Here is an 18,722-nt window from a genome sequence, read left to right on the forward strand (position 1 = left end):
TTAGAAGAGGTTTTAATTCTTCTAGCTTTTTCTGAGTAACTATTTGTTGAACACAGCCGGAACCATCCGCAGTTTGCAATTTAAATCACATTTTCGTATGGTTCCAAGAGCAGGGCAATTGCACAGAGAAAGTTTGCGCTTCTGGGCAATTGCCTTGCAAACCTGTACCTTTGAAGTTCCGAGAGGGGTTCCCCTGCGAGCCTTTGGAGTGCCCCCCAAATCCGGCACTGGGGAGCTCGGAAGTTAAGGCCCGTTAAAATCTTGGTCACTATTAAAAGATCCTGTAGCTTCCGCAGCTGGAAGAGGTCATTACTGTAAATGCGGCTCCATCTTCTTAAGTTCTCTGTCTGAAGCCAGGTCTGACCCACAGTGCCGTGATCTCCACCACGGGTAGGGAAAGGGGATGGGTCCTGAATCCACCCCAGCCGGAATGGGGATGGGGGAATCGAACCCATACCGTTGGCATCAATCTGATCTCCAGATGGTCCAGCCAACTGAGTCAACCGCATCCCCCCCCACACCCAACTCCCACCCCCCCAACCAAGGAGTCTGTGTCGCTGTGGCAACATGCACTTTTACATGCATGTTGTAGCCTGGAGCTTTAAAGAGTGATGGAAAAGGCTCCAATTTTCTTTCCATCACATGGCTAACCAGGGATTTCTCCTGCTATTACTTCCCCGGCTCCTGCCATTGGCGTACATTAGAAGGATTTGTAGATTGATACTCGACTTGCTTGGCTGGACTATGAACACAAGTTCCTTGGCCATCAAGTCCTGGAGTGGGACTTGAACCCCGAGCTTCTGGTTCTGAGGCCGGGACGCTGGCACTGCACATCCTGGCCTCCTGTGCCAGAATAAAAGTCACATGAGTGTAACCGTGAGGTAAATGCATTCTCAATAATCCGTAAATTGTTGCTAAGTATTCAGTTTGTACTATAACCTATTGTATTACAGAACCATTGAAGGTGCCCTTTTTATTTATCTAGGCTGCATAACTGAATTTTAATACGGGGGAAAATTCTGAACCTGGGATGACAGCTTGTAAATTACTAAACAAAGGCAGCTAGAAAGAACAGTAAATGAAACTATTATTATTCATTGCAGACTTATACCACATAGATCAAAAAATACTGTCAATGAGCATTTAATATCAGACAATATAATCCACAGGTAACTCAGGGACTATCAGATATCAAATAAACCATTAGCATTGTGCTGCTGACAACATTATTTTTATTTTTTATTCTTTCATGGGGTATGGGCATTGTTGGCTAGGCCAGCATTTATTGCCCATCCCTAGTTGCCCTTGCGAAGCTGGTAGTGAGTTGCCTTCTTGAACCGCTGCAGTCCCTGTGGTGTAGGTACACCCACAGTGCTGTTAGGGAGGGAGTTCCAGGATTTTGACTCAGCGACTGTGAAGGAAAGGTGATATATCTCCAAGTCAGGATGGTGTGTGGCTTGGAGAGGAACTTGCAGGTGGTGGCATTCCCAAACATCTGCTGTCCCTGTCTTTCTAGGTGGTAAAGTTAGGTGGTGTTTATCATGTGGACAGATGTTACAGTCCACTGCATCATTTTAATGCCTCTTAAAGTTTTTTGTACTCTTTGATTTTTGCTCACAGTGACCTGGGATATTTTATTATGTTAATGGCGTTACATTAATGTAAGTTGCTGTGGTTCATCTTAGCTAACATTTCTTGATGAAGCGAAAGTGAACACAAAGCACTTCCAGGGAAGGAACAAGGAAAAGTTGGGAGCAGGCGGATGACTGTCAGCCCAAGCTGCTGTCATGCTGAACATTTTGTGGCCTGTTTAACACTGTTACTGGGAAAGGCCTGTGAGCAGGAAAGCCGCCTTGTGTTCTCAATGAGAAAATGATACTGAGTGTGATCAGCACTCAAGAGTTAACCCAACACCAGTCTTCTGGATTTTCATCGGCGTATGAGATGGGTGATTAATATTCACTCATGACAAACTTATTGAAATAAAATTGCACCGAGCCTAATGAACTGATTCACAGCAGGGGGCACTATCACTACAGTAGCTGGCACATACACAGGACACACAGCAGGGAAGATCTGTAGGGATTGTGTCACTGTGCGTGAGGGTTAACTGCAGTGGAAGATTAATGACATTTTTAATTGAAGCCTTAATTTGCTTGACAAATGCATTTTCATAAAAAGCTGCTTGCTTCTTTTTCATATTGCAATCCAGTGACTTGTATTAATATGACTTTATATTAAAAAAGGCACTGTTTGTTACAAACCTCTAGTGCCCTGAGCAGGCACGCTGCCAAGGCCACAAAGACCTCAGGTTTCATCCCTCTGGGTTTAACCCTTTGCTTACACACATTGAGCTGATGTCAGTAGGGGTAGGAAGTAGAGGTGTTATAGTTGACCTCGGTGCCTCTGGGTTGAGAAATGGAAGATCAGCAGGCATTTCCATTTCTGATCACTATCCAGCAGCTTCTGCTTGAAGCACGTTTGTGTGCACTGGGTAACTGCAGAATTGGGCTGACATATCCCCTCACCCCAGGCTGACCAGGCTTATCCATGGCGATGGCTACTTGAATGATGTACCGCAGGGTGACTGACCCCAGTGGAACTTTAAAAAGTGGGGATAGGAGACACTTTAAAGCAAAAATAGGCGAGAAAATAATTCACTTTAAAACAAAGGCTTCTAGAATGCAATTTTGATTCCCAAACAGCAGTGATGGTCCAACAGTCAACCTTTCACTTTCAATCAGTTTGAGTTTGATCACTCCCTCCAACTTGAGAGCTGTCTCAGATCGGAGACTTTCAGTGAGTAGTAGTGCATAGTGAAGACCAGCAGGTTGGGAGTGGGCCCTAATCTTGAGCCAATCTGCTTGAATCAAAGCTCCTTCCAGCTGAATGTGGCATGACATTGACTGTAACAAGATGTCCATGATTCAAAAGATCTCACAGTTCCACTCAGAGAGACTAGCTATGGCTATGAGAAGATTCGGCACTCGTGAGAATTAAATTTAGAAGGTATATTTTAAGAATAAAGGCCAAGAGGTTCCTCCAAGTTGGAGGTGCGTTTTGTACAAGGAGGGTTCCGCCCACTTCCATGAAAGTTACGGCAGTGGAAGGAGGAGATTGCCAGCTCAGACTTGGATTACTTTGTTTTACCTCTTCCATCAGTTTAAAATTCCCTTTCAGATGCTCCTGCTCTCTCGTAGTTTTCCTCAGCCTTTCCATCTCAGATAAAGCCTGCATCAGCTCCTCTTGGACGTTCTCAGATTTGGATTCCGCCAAGCCCACATCTCTGTAGCACTTCTGAGCCTGGAGTTAAGGAGGCGTGGAACATGAATCATAATTACTTCATTCTACCATATTTATTAATACATTTCCCTTTTTATATTCTAGGTTTCACTGTTGTAAATCTGCATGCCTAGGCTAAGGAACCGGAAATAACTACAAGCTTCTTCCTTCCGATCATTACCCAGTAACAATATCTGGAAAGTTTACACGTCGAAGGATCAGGTCAGGAAGGCATCGGGATTGACTGTGGTTAATCCAGTTAAATAGCCTGTCAGCATGGAGAATGGCCATTGAACCACTTACACCCCTCACCCCCAGCAATGGTTAAGCTGATAAGTACAGTGCCTCCAGTGTTACTGGGCCAAGAGATTCCAGGTTTGTATTAAATCAACAGTTGCAATTGTTAGACTGGAGAAGGAGGTGAAGCATTTAAGGACCCCTCTTATGGTTGATAAGACTGGGCTCAGCTGCGATGTCCCTAGTGTTGAAAAGCTTGCCAATTATTCACATTTACAAAATCCAAAATTTCATTTATATAGCACCTTAAACATGGTGAAACACTCCCAAATGCTTCAGAAGAGGATTATCAGATAAAAATTAACACTGAACCAAAGAAGGTGACATTAGAACACATGACCAAGGGCTTGTGTGAAGAGTTAGGTCTTGAGGAGCATTTTCAAAGAGGAGAGAGAGGTGGAGAGACTTAGGCCTGAATCTTTGCTCCCAAGTCAGGAACACAGTTTCAGGGCAATTCCTGGTTCCACAAAACAGACCTGGGAAAATGTGCCCCAGGAGGTCAGATTTTTGATTTGGGGGGTGAAAACCAGAGTCGTGCCGGGTGACCCCGGAAAGAAGTCGGTGGCTGCCAGGTGTGTTCAAAGAAAGGCCGGCCTTGGTGCACTGGCTCTTTGTCAAGGCTATGAAAATAAATAATAAAACAAAAAATAGCCCTCCAGCCCTTACCCCTCACACTCCCCATGCCAGACTATGCTCCTCTACCTAACCTTCATGGCCCTCAATAGCCCCAATGCCAACTTAGTGCCAACTCATGCCAACCCATGCCCTCCACACACCACCTTTTGCCCTTACACTTGCAATGTCAACTCACCCTGTATCCACCATGGGCAGACCTCAGGACCCATGCTGAGATTAAATAATGCTCTTAAGTGTATTAATGAATTCAATATTTCAAAAATAAAACACTCTCATTGATTAAAAACCCATTTACTACATTTAAATTCTTTAATCCCCATAGCCCCACTTCAAAGGATTTATTATAACCACTCGGAGCTATCAATTAAACCGTGAACTGACGTGATAACGAAAGGTTGTGAGATCAGTCATGCAGCACTAATCCTGTAATGATAACCCTCAGGCTTATGTCAACAGACAGAATGAAATAGCAAAAAGCAGATTGCTTTTTGTTTAATTTAAAGGGCAGGAGATTTAAAATCCTTCACAGTGACCTTGACAGTTTCCCTGACAGCTACCTTGACAGCTGTCTTGACAGTTCCAATGAGGTTGACAGTTCCGATGAGTTCATGCACATTTTATGCACATTTATGTCTGATTTTAACAAACCCAAATGCCACCTTACCACTTCCAAAGGCGTTATCACTCCAAAGGACACCTAAACATTCTCAGAGGACACCTAACCATTCTCAAAGGGCACCTAACCATTCTCAAATGTGTCCCTGGATCACATTCAAAAGGGTATCCTACCTCTCCAAAATGTTACCCTATCTCTCCAAAGAACTTTAGATCTTCTACTACCTGGTCTAAAGTGCACACTTTGCATTTTAGACACACCACTAGCCAAAATCCGATCTGCCTGAGACAGCTGTACTTTAACACATGCAGTTGCCTTGTGCAAAAACCACAACCCGCTCCCATTCCACACCCCTGAGAAAATGGTGGGGGCCGGGTTCAGAACTTCCAGATCGGGGCCTCCACTGCCATTTTCGCAAAGTCAGGGAGCCTCCCCATCCACGTGAAAATTCAGGCCTTAAAAGGGAAATCCAGAGCTTAGGGCTCTAAACAGCTCAGGGCACAGTTGTCAATGGTTGGACAAACGAATTAGATAACAAACAAGACCAGTTGGAGGGACACAGAGTTCACAGAGGGTTGCAGAGCTGAAGAGGGATACAGAAATATGGAGAACTGAAGCCATGAAGGGATTTGAACACAAAGATGCGAGTTTTAAAAATTGAGGCATTGTTGGTTCTGGAACCATTATAGGTCAACGAGCAAAAGAGTGATGGGTGAATGGGATTTGGTGCAAGTAAGGATATGGGCAGTAGCTTTGGATGAGTTTAAACTTATGAAGAGTAATAAATGGAAGGTCGGGCAGCAGAACATTTGAATAGTGAACAATGAAGAAGTAACTTGGATAGTAGCTAGCAGTCATGGAACTATAATCTAGCTCAGTGCTTCCCAAACCTTTTCCCAGTGTGACTCCATTTTAATATCTCAGACTTCTTGAGCTGGGGTGGGGCTGGGTGGGGAGGTGTGGGGGAAGGGGTGGTGGCCTTCAGTTGTTGAACATGGGGGGGAGTGACTTTGGGTTGTTGACTGGGTGGTGGGGGACTGGACGTTGGCACCAATATAAAACAAGACAGCAGGATAGTAGCTTTCACTACTTAATTAATAAAGCGCACACTAACTTTAAGTATCCGAAAATCACGAGGGTGGAAATTCTGCAGAAAAATGTGTCCATTGTGTGAGTTGCAAATTGCTGGTAATTAGCAAAATGAATCTCAGCCTGTTCAACTCCAGATTAGAAAGGCACGATGCCAATGAGGATTTGGGGAATTTTACTCTTTTGAGCAACCAATAAACTAAAAGAAAAAGTAAGAAGCAGCCCCTTAAAGGGATACTGCAAAAAGCAAAAACTAATCTTAAAGGAAACTTACAACATTTTGGGGATTTGATGCACACAGAGGTTAGTTCCTGGCCCCACCCCCTCACCCCAACCTTCCAATTGCAGTAAGACCTCCCCCCCTCACCTACTGATCTTCCAATAAGGATTCGATTGATTAATGTGACCCTGTCATGCGTGGGATCATTTGAAGGTTCATTCCCCTCCCAACAAACATCGAGCCAAAAAAATACATCGGGCCTGCTGGCAGCACTGAGGCAACCCTCGCGAAGCTTGTTCAAACCCCTCCTCTCCCAGCAAACTGCGAGCTGGGGTAAAAAAAACATGGAGACATGGGACGTCGGAGCCAGTCCCAGGACTTTCCTGACCGTGTTTCCCTCCATGGCTGCCATTACGGCCTCAGAGGTCAAGACCCCTAAATCTATTCCCATAACCCCACCGGGGGTCGTGACCCATGGGTTGGGAACCCCTGACCTAACTTGATCTAGGAGGCAGTGCATTTGGGAATTTACTTTAAGATAAAATGATCAGTGCCCACACATGTATGAGTCAGCATCTTCAGGAAAGGAGGGGATAGAAGATAACTCTATAGTGACAAACCATTCAAAAGAAGACATGGGCCAGGAGTTTCCCTTCATCAGGCAGGTGCAGTGGGCGAGTCCGGGCACAGCCACAAAACAGGCCGCTGCCCGTGATCGGGCCCCGAGCGCAATTTCACACTGGCGATCAATAAAGGCCCGCCCAGCGTGAAACGCAGCTCTTTACTGGTCGGTGGGCGGGAATCTGTAGGCCGCCGGGTCTAATGGCAACCTGGCAGCCAGTTTAAAAGCAGCCCATGCAGCCCCTGTAAGGCCGCCTTGGAAGAGGTTCCCTGAGCCGGCACGATGAACCCGAGTGTGGCTGGACACGGCAGGCGGGAGGGCAAGTCGGGTGGGCACTCGGCCTCCCGCTTCTCTGAGGAGTACCTTGCCGTCCCCCTGGAGGAGGTGGCTGCCAGGAGGGACACCCTTGTCCTCAGGGATGGAAGATGGTGGCCAAAGCACCTCACCAATGGGCAGCGCTGGTCAGCAGCCATGGTGCGGCACTCCTGGATGCAGTGCCAGAAGCATTTCAATGACCTGCTGCGCTCAGGAAGGGTGAGTACCGAGTTGGCGTGGGTCAGTGTGCAGATGTGTTAAGATGTGGCCATCCCACCGTGGACTTTAGGGGTGCTAGAGTCTGAGTGCCAGCTGTCAATCACTCCGGAGTTGGCCAAGGGGGTGAGCCCTGGCTGCTTGGACTGAGTGCCGTGTGGCTCGAGGGCCATGACTCCGATGTGCCCTGCCAGGTGCTTCTCAGCTGGGTTAGCCAGGCTGCAATGGCGCTGCAGGTACAGGGTGGACTGATCAATGCTCCTCTGTTGTTTCAGGAGAAGACGGCCCATGACAATATAGAAAGGTCGTGGACTGGCGGAGGCCCTGCTAGCCCCCTAATCCTCTCCAGGTATGAGCAAGACGTCCTAGAGCTCGAGAGCTGACACACCCCATGTGCAACCGGGTGTGGAGAGGCTGGGGTGCCAGACAAAGGTAAGAGTGCAGTGCACGGAGGTGAGAATTTCAACTTGTGCAACCACTGTAGTGTAGGCTCTTCACTGATGGGAGCCTCGAATCTGGAGTCCAAAAGACAAGGGCACCATGATGCAGATCTCCATTGTCTCACCAGGGTGCCTGGCATGCACAGTGACAGTGTGGTGACTTTAACTAATGACATGTCCTTCTTCTCCCTTTTAGGTTCACCAGCAGGCATTCGCTCTCTGGATCCCGAAGGGCCACCCCTGACACCGGAGGACCACTGGGCGTCATTTGCACCTGCGCCACACCCACTCTCTGAAGCAGGCACCAGCACAGATACCAGCACCTCAGCGGGCATTAGAGCAGTGGCTAGTATCTTGGAGCACAGCAGTGAGGGCACTTCACACTCACTTGAGGTGCAGGCAGAGGTAGAGGGTGCCCAGGGCACCGGCAGTCGGAGGCAGCTCCTCTGCCCCTCCGCCAGTGACCTTGGCATCTGATGAGGCTGCGGCGACTGGGGGTATGCCAGCCATGGCACTGGCCGCTCCCTCGCAGGCGGGGCCAGCACAGGCTCCACTGGCCAGAGGATGCCCGCCAAGGTCATTAAGGCCAACAAGACAGCAGAATCAGCAGGCTGTCTCCAACGCTGGTGCCAGCAACAGAGACAACCTAGACAAAGCACTCGGAAACATAAGTTAAAGGCACCATGAGCACAAGAGGGACAGGTGATTTTATGTTCATTTTTTAAATTCTATTTATACTGGTCTGATGTTGAATACCAGAAACATTTCTGTTAAGATTATTGGACTTTCAGAATGACATCAGTTGTGTTTTTCTCATCATGGCCTGAGTATGCTTTACCTTTTTATTTCATTGGTGTGGGGAACACCAATATGTAATGCTGGATGTAGGTGGCTCTGAACTTTATAGTACAGGCACTGAGTGATCCTTGAGTTCAAATGAAAGGGCCCTTTCAGATACCCAGGATGGAGGCGGCAGCCCTGGCATGCGTTCAAAGCTGATCTTTGGTAGCCTAGCTAAAGGTGCGTTGGATCAAGGTGTCCCTGCCTCCCTGCAGGTTTCCGAGGTCTAGCTTCATGCCCTCAGTGTTCTCCTTACCATGCTCATCTTCAGACTCACTACTGGACTCATCATCTGTGGCATATGGAGCTGCGTCAAGATCCTCTTCCTCCAGTGGGCCCCCCTTGCCAGTGCCAGGTTGTGGAGAGCACAACATGCAACCACAATTAGTGACACCCACTATGGGGGTATTGTAGTGCTCCCCCTGAATGGTCTAGGCATCAGAAGCGCATCTCAAGAAGACCTATGGTCCCCTCTATCATCGCCCTTGTGGAGCCATGACTCATATTGTACCGCTGCTCTGCCTCTGTTCTTGGGTAGCAAAGACGTCATAAGCCACTTTAGCCCTTGTCACCCAGCAGCCATCCAACCAGTCGGTCTGGAGCACTGAAGAGCCCTGGCACCTGGGGGTGTCTGAGGATGTAGGCATCATGGGAGCTGCCAGGGTACCTTGCACAGACTTGCAGAATCTGCTTCCTGTGGTCACACACTATCTGCACATTCATGGAGTGGAAGCCCTTCCTGTTGACGAAGGCACCTGGCTGGCGCCTGGATGGCCACGTGTGTGCAGTCGATTGCACCCTGGACGTGGGGGAACCCAGCAATCGCTGCAAAGCCTCTGGCTCGCTCAGCCTGGCTGGCCTCCTCCATATGGTAAAGAATAAAGGTCGGTACCCACCTGAACAGAGCTTCTGTCACCAGCTTGACGCAGCTGTGGACAGCTGATTGGGAGACTCCACACAGATCCCCCACTGACCCCTGGAAAGAGCCGGAGATATAGAAGTTGAGGCCCACTGTGACCTTCAGAGCCACTGTCATGGGGTGTCCACCCACACAGTCGGAGCTGATCTCAGGTCCAATCATCTGGCAAATGGAGGTCACACTCCCTTGAGAGGCGGAGCCTCCTTCGGCATTGCACCTCAGACATATTGAGGTAGCTGCATCACCGCCTGTAAACCCTGGCAGCAGGATAGTGGCATCTTCTGCAGCCCCTTCCACCTTGGACTTCCTGCTGGCCCTGTGCCCCTTGTGCCTGCACCTCTCCTCCCACAGGTGCCTCCCCTGGAGGCTGCATTGGGACACCTGGCCTCCTCTCCCTTCCACCCCTCTCTTCCTCCTCAGAGGAGGTGCCTCCAGCAGAGGCCACAATACCCATTACCAGGGTAAGGAAAGGCTATCTGATATCTGGAAGGGTCCACATGGTCTGAATTCTCCAGGGGCCTGGCAAACAGCAATCAATCCTGAAGGCCCGAACAGAGATGAAGCTGCCAAGTACCAATAAGCAACCAGCTGCAAATTATCTCCAAAGCTCCTCACTACTCACACTGGCAATGCTGCTGATTCTTTTTATCCTGCCCTTGGATGAGGCTTGTGAAAATGTCAGCTGCCCGCCTGCCCGTTTTGCCCACGTGACGAGCAGAAAATTGCATGGGCAAGGAAAAAATCACAGTCAATTGGACTGTTAAGGGCCTTAAGTGGCTGCTTAATTAATGGTGGGTGCCGGTCCAGCACCCTTGCGGCCCACCAAGCGAAATATCACGCACTATTTTACTCCCGATCGGTTCGGGCGTGCACCCACCCGAGAGACAGAACATTCTGCCCATGATTTCCAGCCTCTTAGGAGTGAAAAATAAGAAAGCAGTGAAGAATGGTCACATTAGGAATAAACACAAAGTAACAAATGTGCTTCTCAAATACAGGAGTCAGAACAAAGATCATAGCTAAAAAGCTCTTGATGGGATGGATTTGTTTCATGAGTTATCCTGATTTGTTGATACAGATGGAAGGGATAATTGTTACTTGATGTGGGACAACAGCAATAAATACTTAAAAGGAGTTCAGCTGGGAGATGAACAGACAATAAGATTCTTTAAGACATGAAGCTAGAAATAAATGGCAGTAAGTAATTATCTGCGATGGAATAATCAAGGGGTAAAAAGATAAACTGCACAGAGTGTTCGATTGCAGTCATCTTATCAATAGACCGAGCAGACTGACAAAATGGTCCAGGTATACCTCGCTTTTTGCCTTGTCCACCTCATCTTGTTTGGACCTCAGCATTATTTCTGCTTTTTCAAGTAGTTTCTCAAGAGTATTGTTCCTTTCCATCAAAGTCAACTGCGGCATCTGATATTTAAGAGAATTGTTTTACAAAGTTTAATAGCTCAAGAAAGTGATGGAAGACTAAGAGCAATATTTGATTACCTTGGCCACAGGTTTCTCAGCAGGGCTCTCTTTCTCTTGCAAATCCTGCTTTTCATGCTTTAATTTTAAGTCACGAGTTGCAGACTTCTCCTCAGCGTCTTTTAATTTTCTTTGTAGAATATCATAATCCAATTTCAGCTTTTTCAGGCATTCATCCTTTTCCTTTAAGTGAACGCAGGTTGAGCAATTAATGACACATTAATTTAAAGTGGCAAGACAATTTTTTTTAATCAGCCATTAAATCAGCATTTTATGTTTTAAACAGTCATATAAAATAATTGAAAATTTTAAATAACTGAAATTGGAAAAACAGACTGATTTAGCAACAGGAACTGCAATAGCAATAATAATAAAAATTAATGATGTTTGAAAAGGAATCTTGTATTAGACATTTGTAATTATCTAACTTCCCTCCCCACACATACCTACTCATGGGAGGTGATGGTGTAGTGGTATTGTCACTAGACTAGTAAGCTAGAGACCCAGGATAATGCTCTGGGGACCTGGGGTCAAATCCCACAGATGGCAGAATTTGAATCCAATACAAGTCTGGAATTAAAAGTCTAATGATGACCATGAAACCATTGCTGACTGTTGTAAAAACACATTTGATTCATTAATGTCCCTTTAGGGAAAGAAACCTGCCATCCTTGTCTGGTCTACAAGTGACTCCAGACCTACAACAATGTGGCTAACTCTTAAATGCCCTCTGAACAAGGTCAATTAGGAGTGATGCCCACATCTTATGAATAATTTTTTAAAAACTTCCTTTACCTTAACAATACTTTCCAACAACTTAATTTTGTCAGAGTAATTGACAACCTCTAAAGCCACATCATTCACCGGTGCATTTTCTTCTAAGCATATTTCCACAATAGCTCCAGTTTCTTCAACAAGACATTTTTGGTCTTCCACATTATTTTTGGACCGCGAGCTCTGGTAGTCATTAGATCCTCCTGCGTGTTTTCCTGGAGATGACTCTGCCAATACATCATTAAATTCTACTTTTTGCTCCATCAGATTCATGCTTTGTTTCACTTCGCACATCTTTTCAGCCTTGATCATCATCTTCCTGTCATTGTTTTTGAAAGTACCTTCTTGTAATAAATTACCATTTTGTTGCTGTAGAGTTTCCTTTAATTCACCTTGTTTAATTATTTCAACTGCTCCCTGGGCTTTCAGCTCCTTGACTAGATATTCTTTCAAATTCATCAAGCTGGTGTTTTCATTTTCTAAATGATTTAATTTGTCTTGTGCTGCATTGGTCTCAATAAGGTACTTCTCCACGTCACTTTCCAGTTTCCCAAGCTTTGCTACAAGATTTTCATTCTCGCTTGTTAACTGATGCACAGTTTGGTGAATTATATGTGTCTCCTCATTCTCCAGCTTGTTAACTTTGTTTAGCAGACATTCCTTTTCTTTCAGCAGCTTTCCCATTTCTTCTCTCATTCCCGTCATCGTGTTGGCAAGGATTTTATCCTTGGATTCCAACTCTGATACTCTTTTCTGCAGTTCATCATTTTGTGTGCTCAAAGTTTCAACAGTTTGATGACACTCCACTAATTTCTGTGCATTCTCTTTCTGCATACAACTAATTGTGTCTTCCAGCTTACTCTTCTCTTCTTTTAGCTTAGACATTCTCTGCAAACATTCCTCATTCTTCTCTTTGAAGTCTGCCTCCAGTTCTCTTTGGTTCGATTCCAGTTTTGCAATCCCATTTAGCAGCTCTTTGTTTCGCTTCTCCAAAACTTCATTTTCTTTCCTCAAGTTGTTTTTCATTGATTCTTTTTCCTGTATCTTTTCTTTTGTTATTTCCTCAAGTTTCTGAGATAAATGGCTCACTTCACTATTTGCGACACACAATTCATCTTCTAATTGACACTTCTCTTCAGCTGCCTTCAGTAATTGGTTGTTCCTGCACTGCAAATGCTGACCTACTTCTGCCTTCTCTGTCTGAAGTTGCAGGATTTCAGTCTCAAGGCTTGCAATGGTTTCGGTCAATGCCTTTGGGTCTGTACTAGAAAGATCAGCTATCATGTTAAAATGTGTCTTCGGCGGTGTACAAATCTCTCTGTCAGCGCAGTCTACAATCTTGTTTACCGACAGGCACCTTGACTTTTCTTTCGTGGCTTCCTGACCCACAAGCTCTAACTGCTCAGATTGTGACTCATTATTAGTGGTATCCACAGGAACAGCAGCATTGCTGTGTAACTCCATGCCAATGGTCTGGTGGTCTCCACATTTCTTGATCTCTTGAGCCGTCTCATTGATCCCTTGTTTTTCCACTGCGGATGATGACAAGTCATAACTCGACAAGTGTCCTACTTCAGGGTCCAGCAACATGGCCAGTTCCTCTTGTGTCTCAGGGCTCTGAAGGATTGCTCTGACCTGAGGTTAAGATTATCACAAATTATGTACTGCTCTGCATAAATACATGAATTAAATATACAGCAGGTTTTAAATGTAAAAGCAAACATAATTACACAGGAAAATAGTGAGATACATGTGAATCTATAATAACAGTACTCAGTTTTTGTCTGTCTGGACTGTTTTAATGCTCATTTTAAGGGGTGTGTATGTTGGTGGGTTTATTTGGTGGGCGGTGCCTGGCACAAGCAGAGGCGCATGGGGCATGCAGAGGGTTGGAACACATGATGCACTTGCGGCTACCGATGGTTGGTGTTAGCTGTAGCAGGGTGGGAGGAGTTGTGAGCAATTTTGGGCCCCGTATCTCAGGAAGGATGTGCTGGCCCTGGAGAGGGTTCAGAGGAGGTTCACGAGAATGATCCCAGGAATGAAAGGCTTAACATATGAGGAACGTTTGAGGACTCTGGGTCTACACTCGATGGAGTTTAGAAGGATGAGGGGGGATCTGATTGAAACTTACAGAATACTGAAAGGCCTGGATAGAGTGGACGTTGAGAAGATGTTTCCATTAGTAGGAGAGACTAGGACCCGAGGGCACAGCCTCAGAGTAAAGGGAAGACCTTTTAGAACAGAGATGAGGAGAAACTTCTTTAGCCAGAGAGTGGTGAATCTATGGAATTCATTGCCACAGAAGGCTGTGGAGGCCAGGTCATTGAGTGTATTTAAGACTGAGATAGATAGGTTCTTGATTGGTAAGGGGATCAAAGGTTACGGGGAGAAGGTGGGAGAATGGGGTTGAGAAACTTATCAGCCATGATTGAATGGCGGAGCAGACTCAATGGGCCGAATGGCTTAATTTCTGCTCCTATGTCTTATGGTCTCATGGTCTTATAGTTGGAGGGGAACAAAAACAGCTGACAGCAAGGGGAACCCAAGAACAGTTACACAAGCTCGAGGGGTTGTTTCCACAAGGGAGGCGATGGGATTGATGGGAGAAATGAAAGGAATGGGATGGGGATGGCATGAGAGGGATGGCACGGGAAGGGTAGATGAGGTAATGGTATAGGTTAAATGTGGCAAAAAGGCCTATTATTCAAAAGTTAGTCTTTTGTGCTAAAAATTAAGATTTGCTAGATTCGGGTGAAAATGTTTCAGAAAATCTGTCAGTGAATACATAGAATGCATTAGTGTTGATTCAATAGGCAAAGTCAATGACAACAATTTATACCCTCCAGAGTTTCTACACTGGGCGGGATTTTCTGCACACCCCCCCCCCCCGCCCCCGCCGGGATCTTCTGGTTCCGCCGCAAGTCAATGGGCTGCTGGCCGGGGCACCACCTCGCCCGCGGCGGGTCCCACCCACAAGGGGGCCGGAAAATCCCGGGCTCTGTCTAACTCCAATGGACATGTCACCGCCAAACTTAGACTCAGTGAAAGAGTTGTTATAATGTTGCTATGAAACTTGAATTCTAAACAAGGACTTTAACATGGAAGAAGACTGGTAGTTAGGAAACATTTTCCCTGGATGATAGATGCTGAAATTATACAAGGCAAGGAAACAGAGCATTTATTTTTCAAATAATATTAAGCCCAACTGTCTTTTCAACTCGGGAGTAAACATTTCCCCATTAGACTTTCAAATTCTAAGATCATAAACCATCAGCTAAACTTTTGACAAAATTTATATTTATATGCCTAGGCCTGTTTTTATACTTGGACAGCTTTTTCCAGAGTGAGAAATTTTCAAAGTCTTTGGTGAAAGGATAATTAGAAACACTGCACTTAAAGAAGTACAGCTGCAATAAAGATTCTAATTTGAACACAAATGTCTTATATACCATTTCACATTCTTTATTTTACATTGATCAGAGAAAGTAAGCTTTTTGTTGAATTTTATTTCATACATTTAAAACGGTTTAGCAAATGTTGTGGACATTAAGGTGCAATATGTTAGTGCTGGACTTTTCTTCACCTAGTTCAGCCTCATGGACCCGCAGGTCAGATTCAGAGAGCACATTTAGTCATGGAATAAAGCTTTTTTCATCTGTATCAGTCTCAGACTCTAAGGAATGTACAATCCTCAGGGCATAAGAGTTCCACTTTCCATTTTAAAATGAAAATGATTTAAAATGAAAACCAGAGTCATCACGATGAAGAATGCAGCACAGCTTTAAAATATGTAAAATATATTATAAATATTTACTAAAAATGACACATTAAGAGCAAATTATTCAGTTACATTTATGTGCATTCCTTGGGAGTTGGTCCTCACCTTCTCCACATCCCCAGTCCTAAGAACCTGCACGAGGTCTGCCAATATAAAAGAGTTTGCTTCAAGCAGCGGTATAATACGCCCTTCCTTCACAGCCTTGGACAGCTTTGGGTAACCACAGACACTTTCAGAAGCAAGTTCTATTGAAAAGCACACAGAAGACACACTGAGATTAATTAATTTTTTTGTTAGTTTGATCATATTATGTATTTCATTTTATCCCCACCCCAAATTGGTAAGAAATTGTCACATTTTCAGATTTTCTTGATCAAAAGACTTCAGAAGAAGTCTGAATTAATTATATAAAATATTGTTGTTAAGTTAAATTTAACTTATGAGAAATTAAATCTATGGGACATATGTACTCTAGGAATGCAAATTCGATTCAGCCAAACCATTTCTCTTGCATACCACATCAACTTCAGACAATGAGGGTTGGTTAAGATATGCTCATAAACATTCAAACATACTAATCTGGAATGAGAGACCAGGAGAAATGTGGGAGGCAGATATCAGGAGTTTATATCTAGCAAGGCAGAGCAGCAGGTTTACTTGGCAACTGAGAGAGCTGGGGATAGTTCAGAGGTCAAGTCTTCAATTTTTTTGTCCAGTAAAGACTCAGCTTGACCTGCAGAGAGTGGACATCAAACACAGATGAAGAGAACTCTCTTCCTATGTTTCACACAACTAGTCTCAAAGGTTAGTCAGTGAAGTACACAGGCCACTAACAGGAACAGTATGACATGCTCAATAATTTTATAAAACTGCCATACATTACATACAAAAAGAACAGGTTATTGGTTTGCAAATAAACTTGTCTCACTAGAATGTTCATATTTTGGAAGGTAGAAACACATGCGAGCGCTTGTGTGAAACTGTGGTATCCAGGTGGCACCCAAAAGAAGTTTCATAGTCATGATTCCCGGGTCATGCTATTGCATAACTATATATTTGGGAAATGAAGGGAATCTTGACAGTAGGGGATGCAAGGATCATTGAAGAGACTGGTGACCCAAGAGACAATTTGGTGCAAAAAACACGCAACACAGATATGGGGAAAATGTTAGACACGCTGGAAGATTTGTTGCTTAACATTTTTTTAAAATTGCTTTCATAATAAAGAAACTGTGAAAATGGTTTAAGTGGTACAGTTTGTAATATTGAAAGATGAAACAAATGCTTAAGCTATCTGAACAAAACGGTAAGCTCGCTTAATACATTGTTGGCAAGATGTGAAATGAGTTTACTGATCCACAACAGTTAAAGGGCCAACCATTGTTTTACTGTAAAACACAATCTTATCAAACAGTTGAGTCATTGACCACACGGCAATCATTGAATAGGCGACAAGCAAGGTTGGCCGAAGGATGTAATATTGTACACAACGCCCTACTTGCAATGATCATGGCCTCCTGAACACACTGTCCAATGGAGGGAGTCTGAGTGTTCTTGTTCCGAGCTGAATCCAACACAGCTGTCCACTTGTTCTGCAATAACTCTTCTCGAAACAAAATGTCTCCATTCTGATTGGAAACAAAATATTTGAAGTTGGAGCAGAAACCTTCAAAAAGATGGCATCTATACTTGACTTGAAAAAAAGCTTTTAAAAATGAGCATTTATCTAAGTAATTAATATTCCTGTCACACATTAAAGGTACTTTACTCCTTCACCTTTGGGCAGTAAACCATGAGAGTAGATCACTGGTCCATTACAGAACCTGCCCAATATTTATTTCCATTGAAAATGGAAATCAGGCAGTTAATCCACTCTTAGTTACTGTGCAAGTATTGGAGATGAAAATTACCCTCTTTATATCTGAAGGTGGCAGATTAAACCTGTCTGCACAAAAAAAAATTGAGTTTGTACTTCTTGACTCAAACAATCACCATTATTTGATTCACTCAAACACAGATCAGGAAAGCTACTAATCCAGAATGAGGGTCACACAAAAAGCAACACCAGGACGGTTGCTTCAGCTTCCTATAGATATCAATCTGGTAGCAGCAGCCAACCACATAGCACAAATTATTATTTTTTAACCAGTTTCAGCTGCCAAATAGATTGTTTTAACAAGTCATTGGAATGTGGACATCACTAACAAGGTCTATCCCCCCAGCTGCTCTTGAATGGTGGTATTGAGCCTTCACTTTTAACAGCTGCAGTCCACATGGTCCCATAGTGCTGTGAATTGGGAATTCCAGGATTTTGGCCTAGTGATAATGAAGGAATGCAATATATGTCTAAGTCAGGATGATGTGACCTTGGAGGGGGTTTTCTGATCATGTCCATCATTCTCATCAATTACACAATTAATTTTACTTTAATTTGTGGTAAAACATTCCAAAATGCAAGTTCTTGCTAATTTAAAAAGCATAGAATCATGGAATGGCGACAACACAGGAGGAGGCCATTTGGCCTGTTATGTCCATGCTGGCTCTCTACAAGAGCAGTTCACCTCATCCCAGTCCATCCCCTTTTCTCCGTAGCCCTACAATTCTTTTTTCTTCAGGTAACTGTCCAATTCTCTTTTGAAAGTTACGATTGAATCTGCTTTCACCACGCTCTCAGGCAGTACATTCCAGACCCTAATCACTCACTTTCTACAAGGTTTAACACTAGAGATTATTAGCAAAAGTGGGATTGTAACCTTGTGATCTGGGCTGGTAATTAGTTGGGAGATGGGAGATGGGAGATAGGGAAATGGGACAAAGAGAATGTACATTGAGATTTGGAGTTGACACCAAAATAGGAGCTGCAGTACGTTGTGTGGGTGTAAGGTGAAAGTCACAAAGGGGCATAAGCAGACTAAACAAATGGGCAAAACTGCAGCAAGGGAGTTCAGTGTGGATAAGTGCGAGGTCATTCACTTTGGATCCAAGAAAGACAAATTGAAATATTTTCAAAATGTCGAGAAAGAACTGTAAAAGAGCAAAGAGATTTTCATTTCCTGGTAAGCAAATCACTAGTGCAGAGATACAAAAAAACAATCAGAAAGGCAAGCTGAATATTGGGCTTTATCCTAAGAGCGATAGAATATAAGAATGAGGGGGTGATGCTTCAGTTGTACTGAGCTTTGATCAGACCACA

At 44.5% G+C, this 18,722-nt stretch overlaps 1 protein-coding gene across 1 annotated transcript in view; it reads right to left on the reverse strand.

The window, feature by feature from the left end:
• LOC144688852 (uncharacterized) overlaps positions 1-18,722 on the reverse strand; it is a 582,637-nt gene that overhangs the window by 112,127 nt on the left and 451,788 nt on the right. The window contains exons 31-36 of the mRNA XM_078555848.1: positions 17,028-17,157; positions 15,602-15,774; positions 11,770-13,383; positions 10,996-11,157; positions 10,807-10,917; positions 3,151-3,303 (exon numbers count right to left, since the gene is read on the reverse strand). Of these exons, the coding sequence (XP_078411974.1) occupies positions 3,151-3,303; positions 10,807-10,917; positions 10,996-11,157; positions 11,770-13,383; positions 15,602-15,774; positions 17,028-17,157 (2,343 nt within the window). The remainder of the gene's footprint in view (positions 1-3,150; positions 3,304-10,806; positions 10,918-10,995; positions 11,158-11,769; positions 13,384-15,601; positions 15,775-17,027; positions 17,158-18,722) is intronic.

Source organism: Cetorhinus maximus, chromosome 1, assembly GCF_964194155.1.
Source record: "Cetorhinus maximus chromosome 1, sCetMax3.hap1.1, whole genome shotgun sequence".
Classification (NCBI taxonomy): Eukaryota; Metazoa; Chordata; class Chondrichthyes; order Lamniformes; family Cetorhinidae; genus Cetorhinus; species Cetorhinus maximus.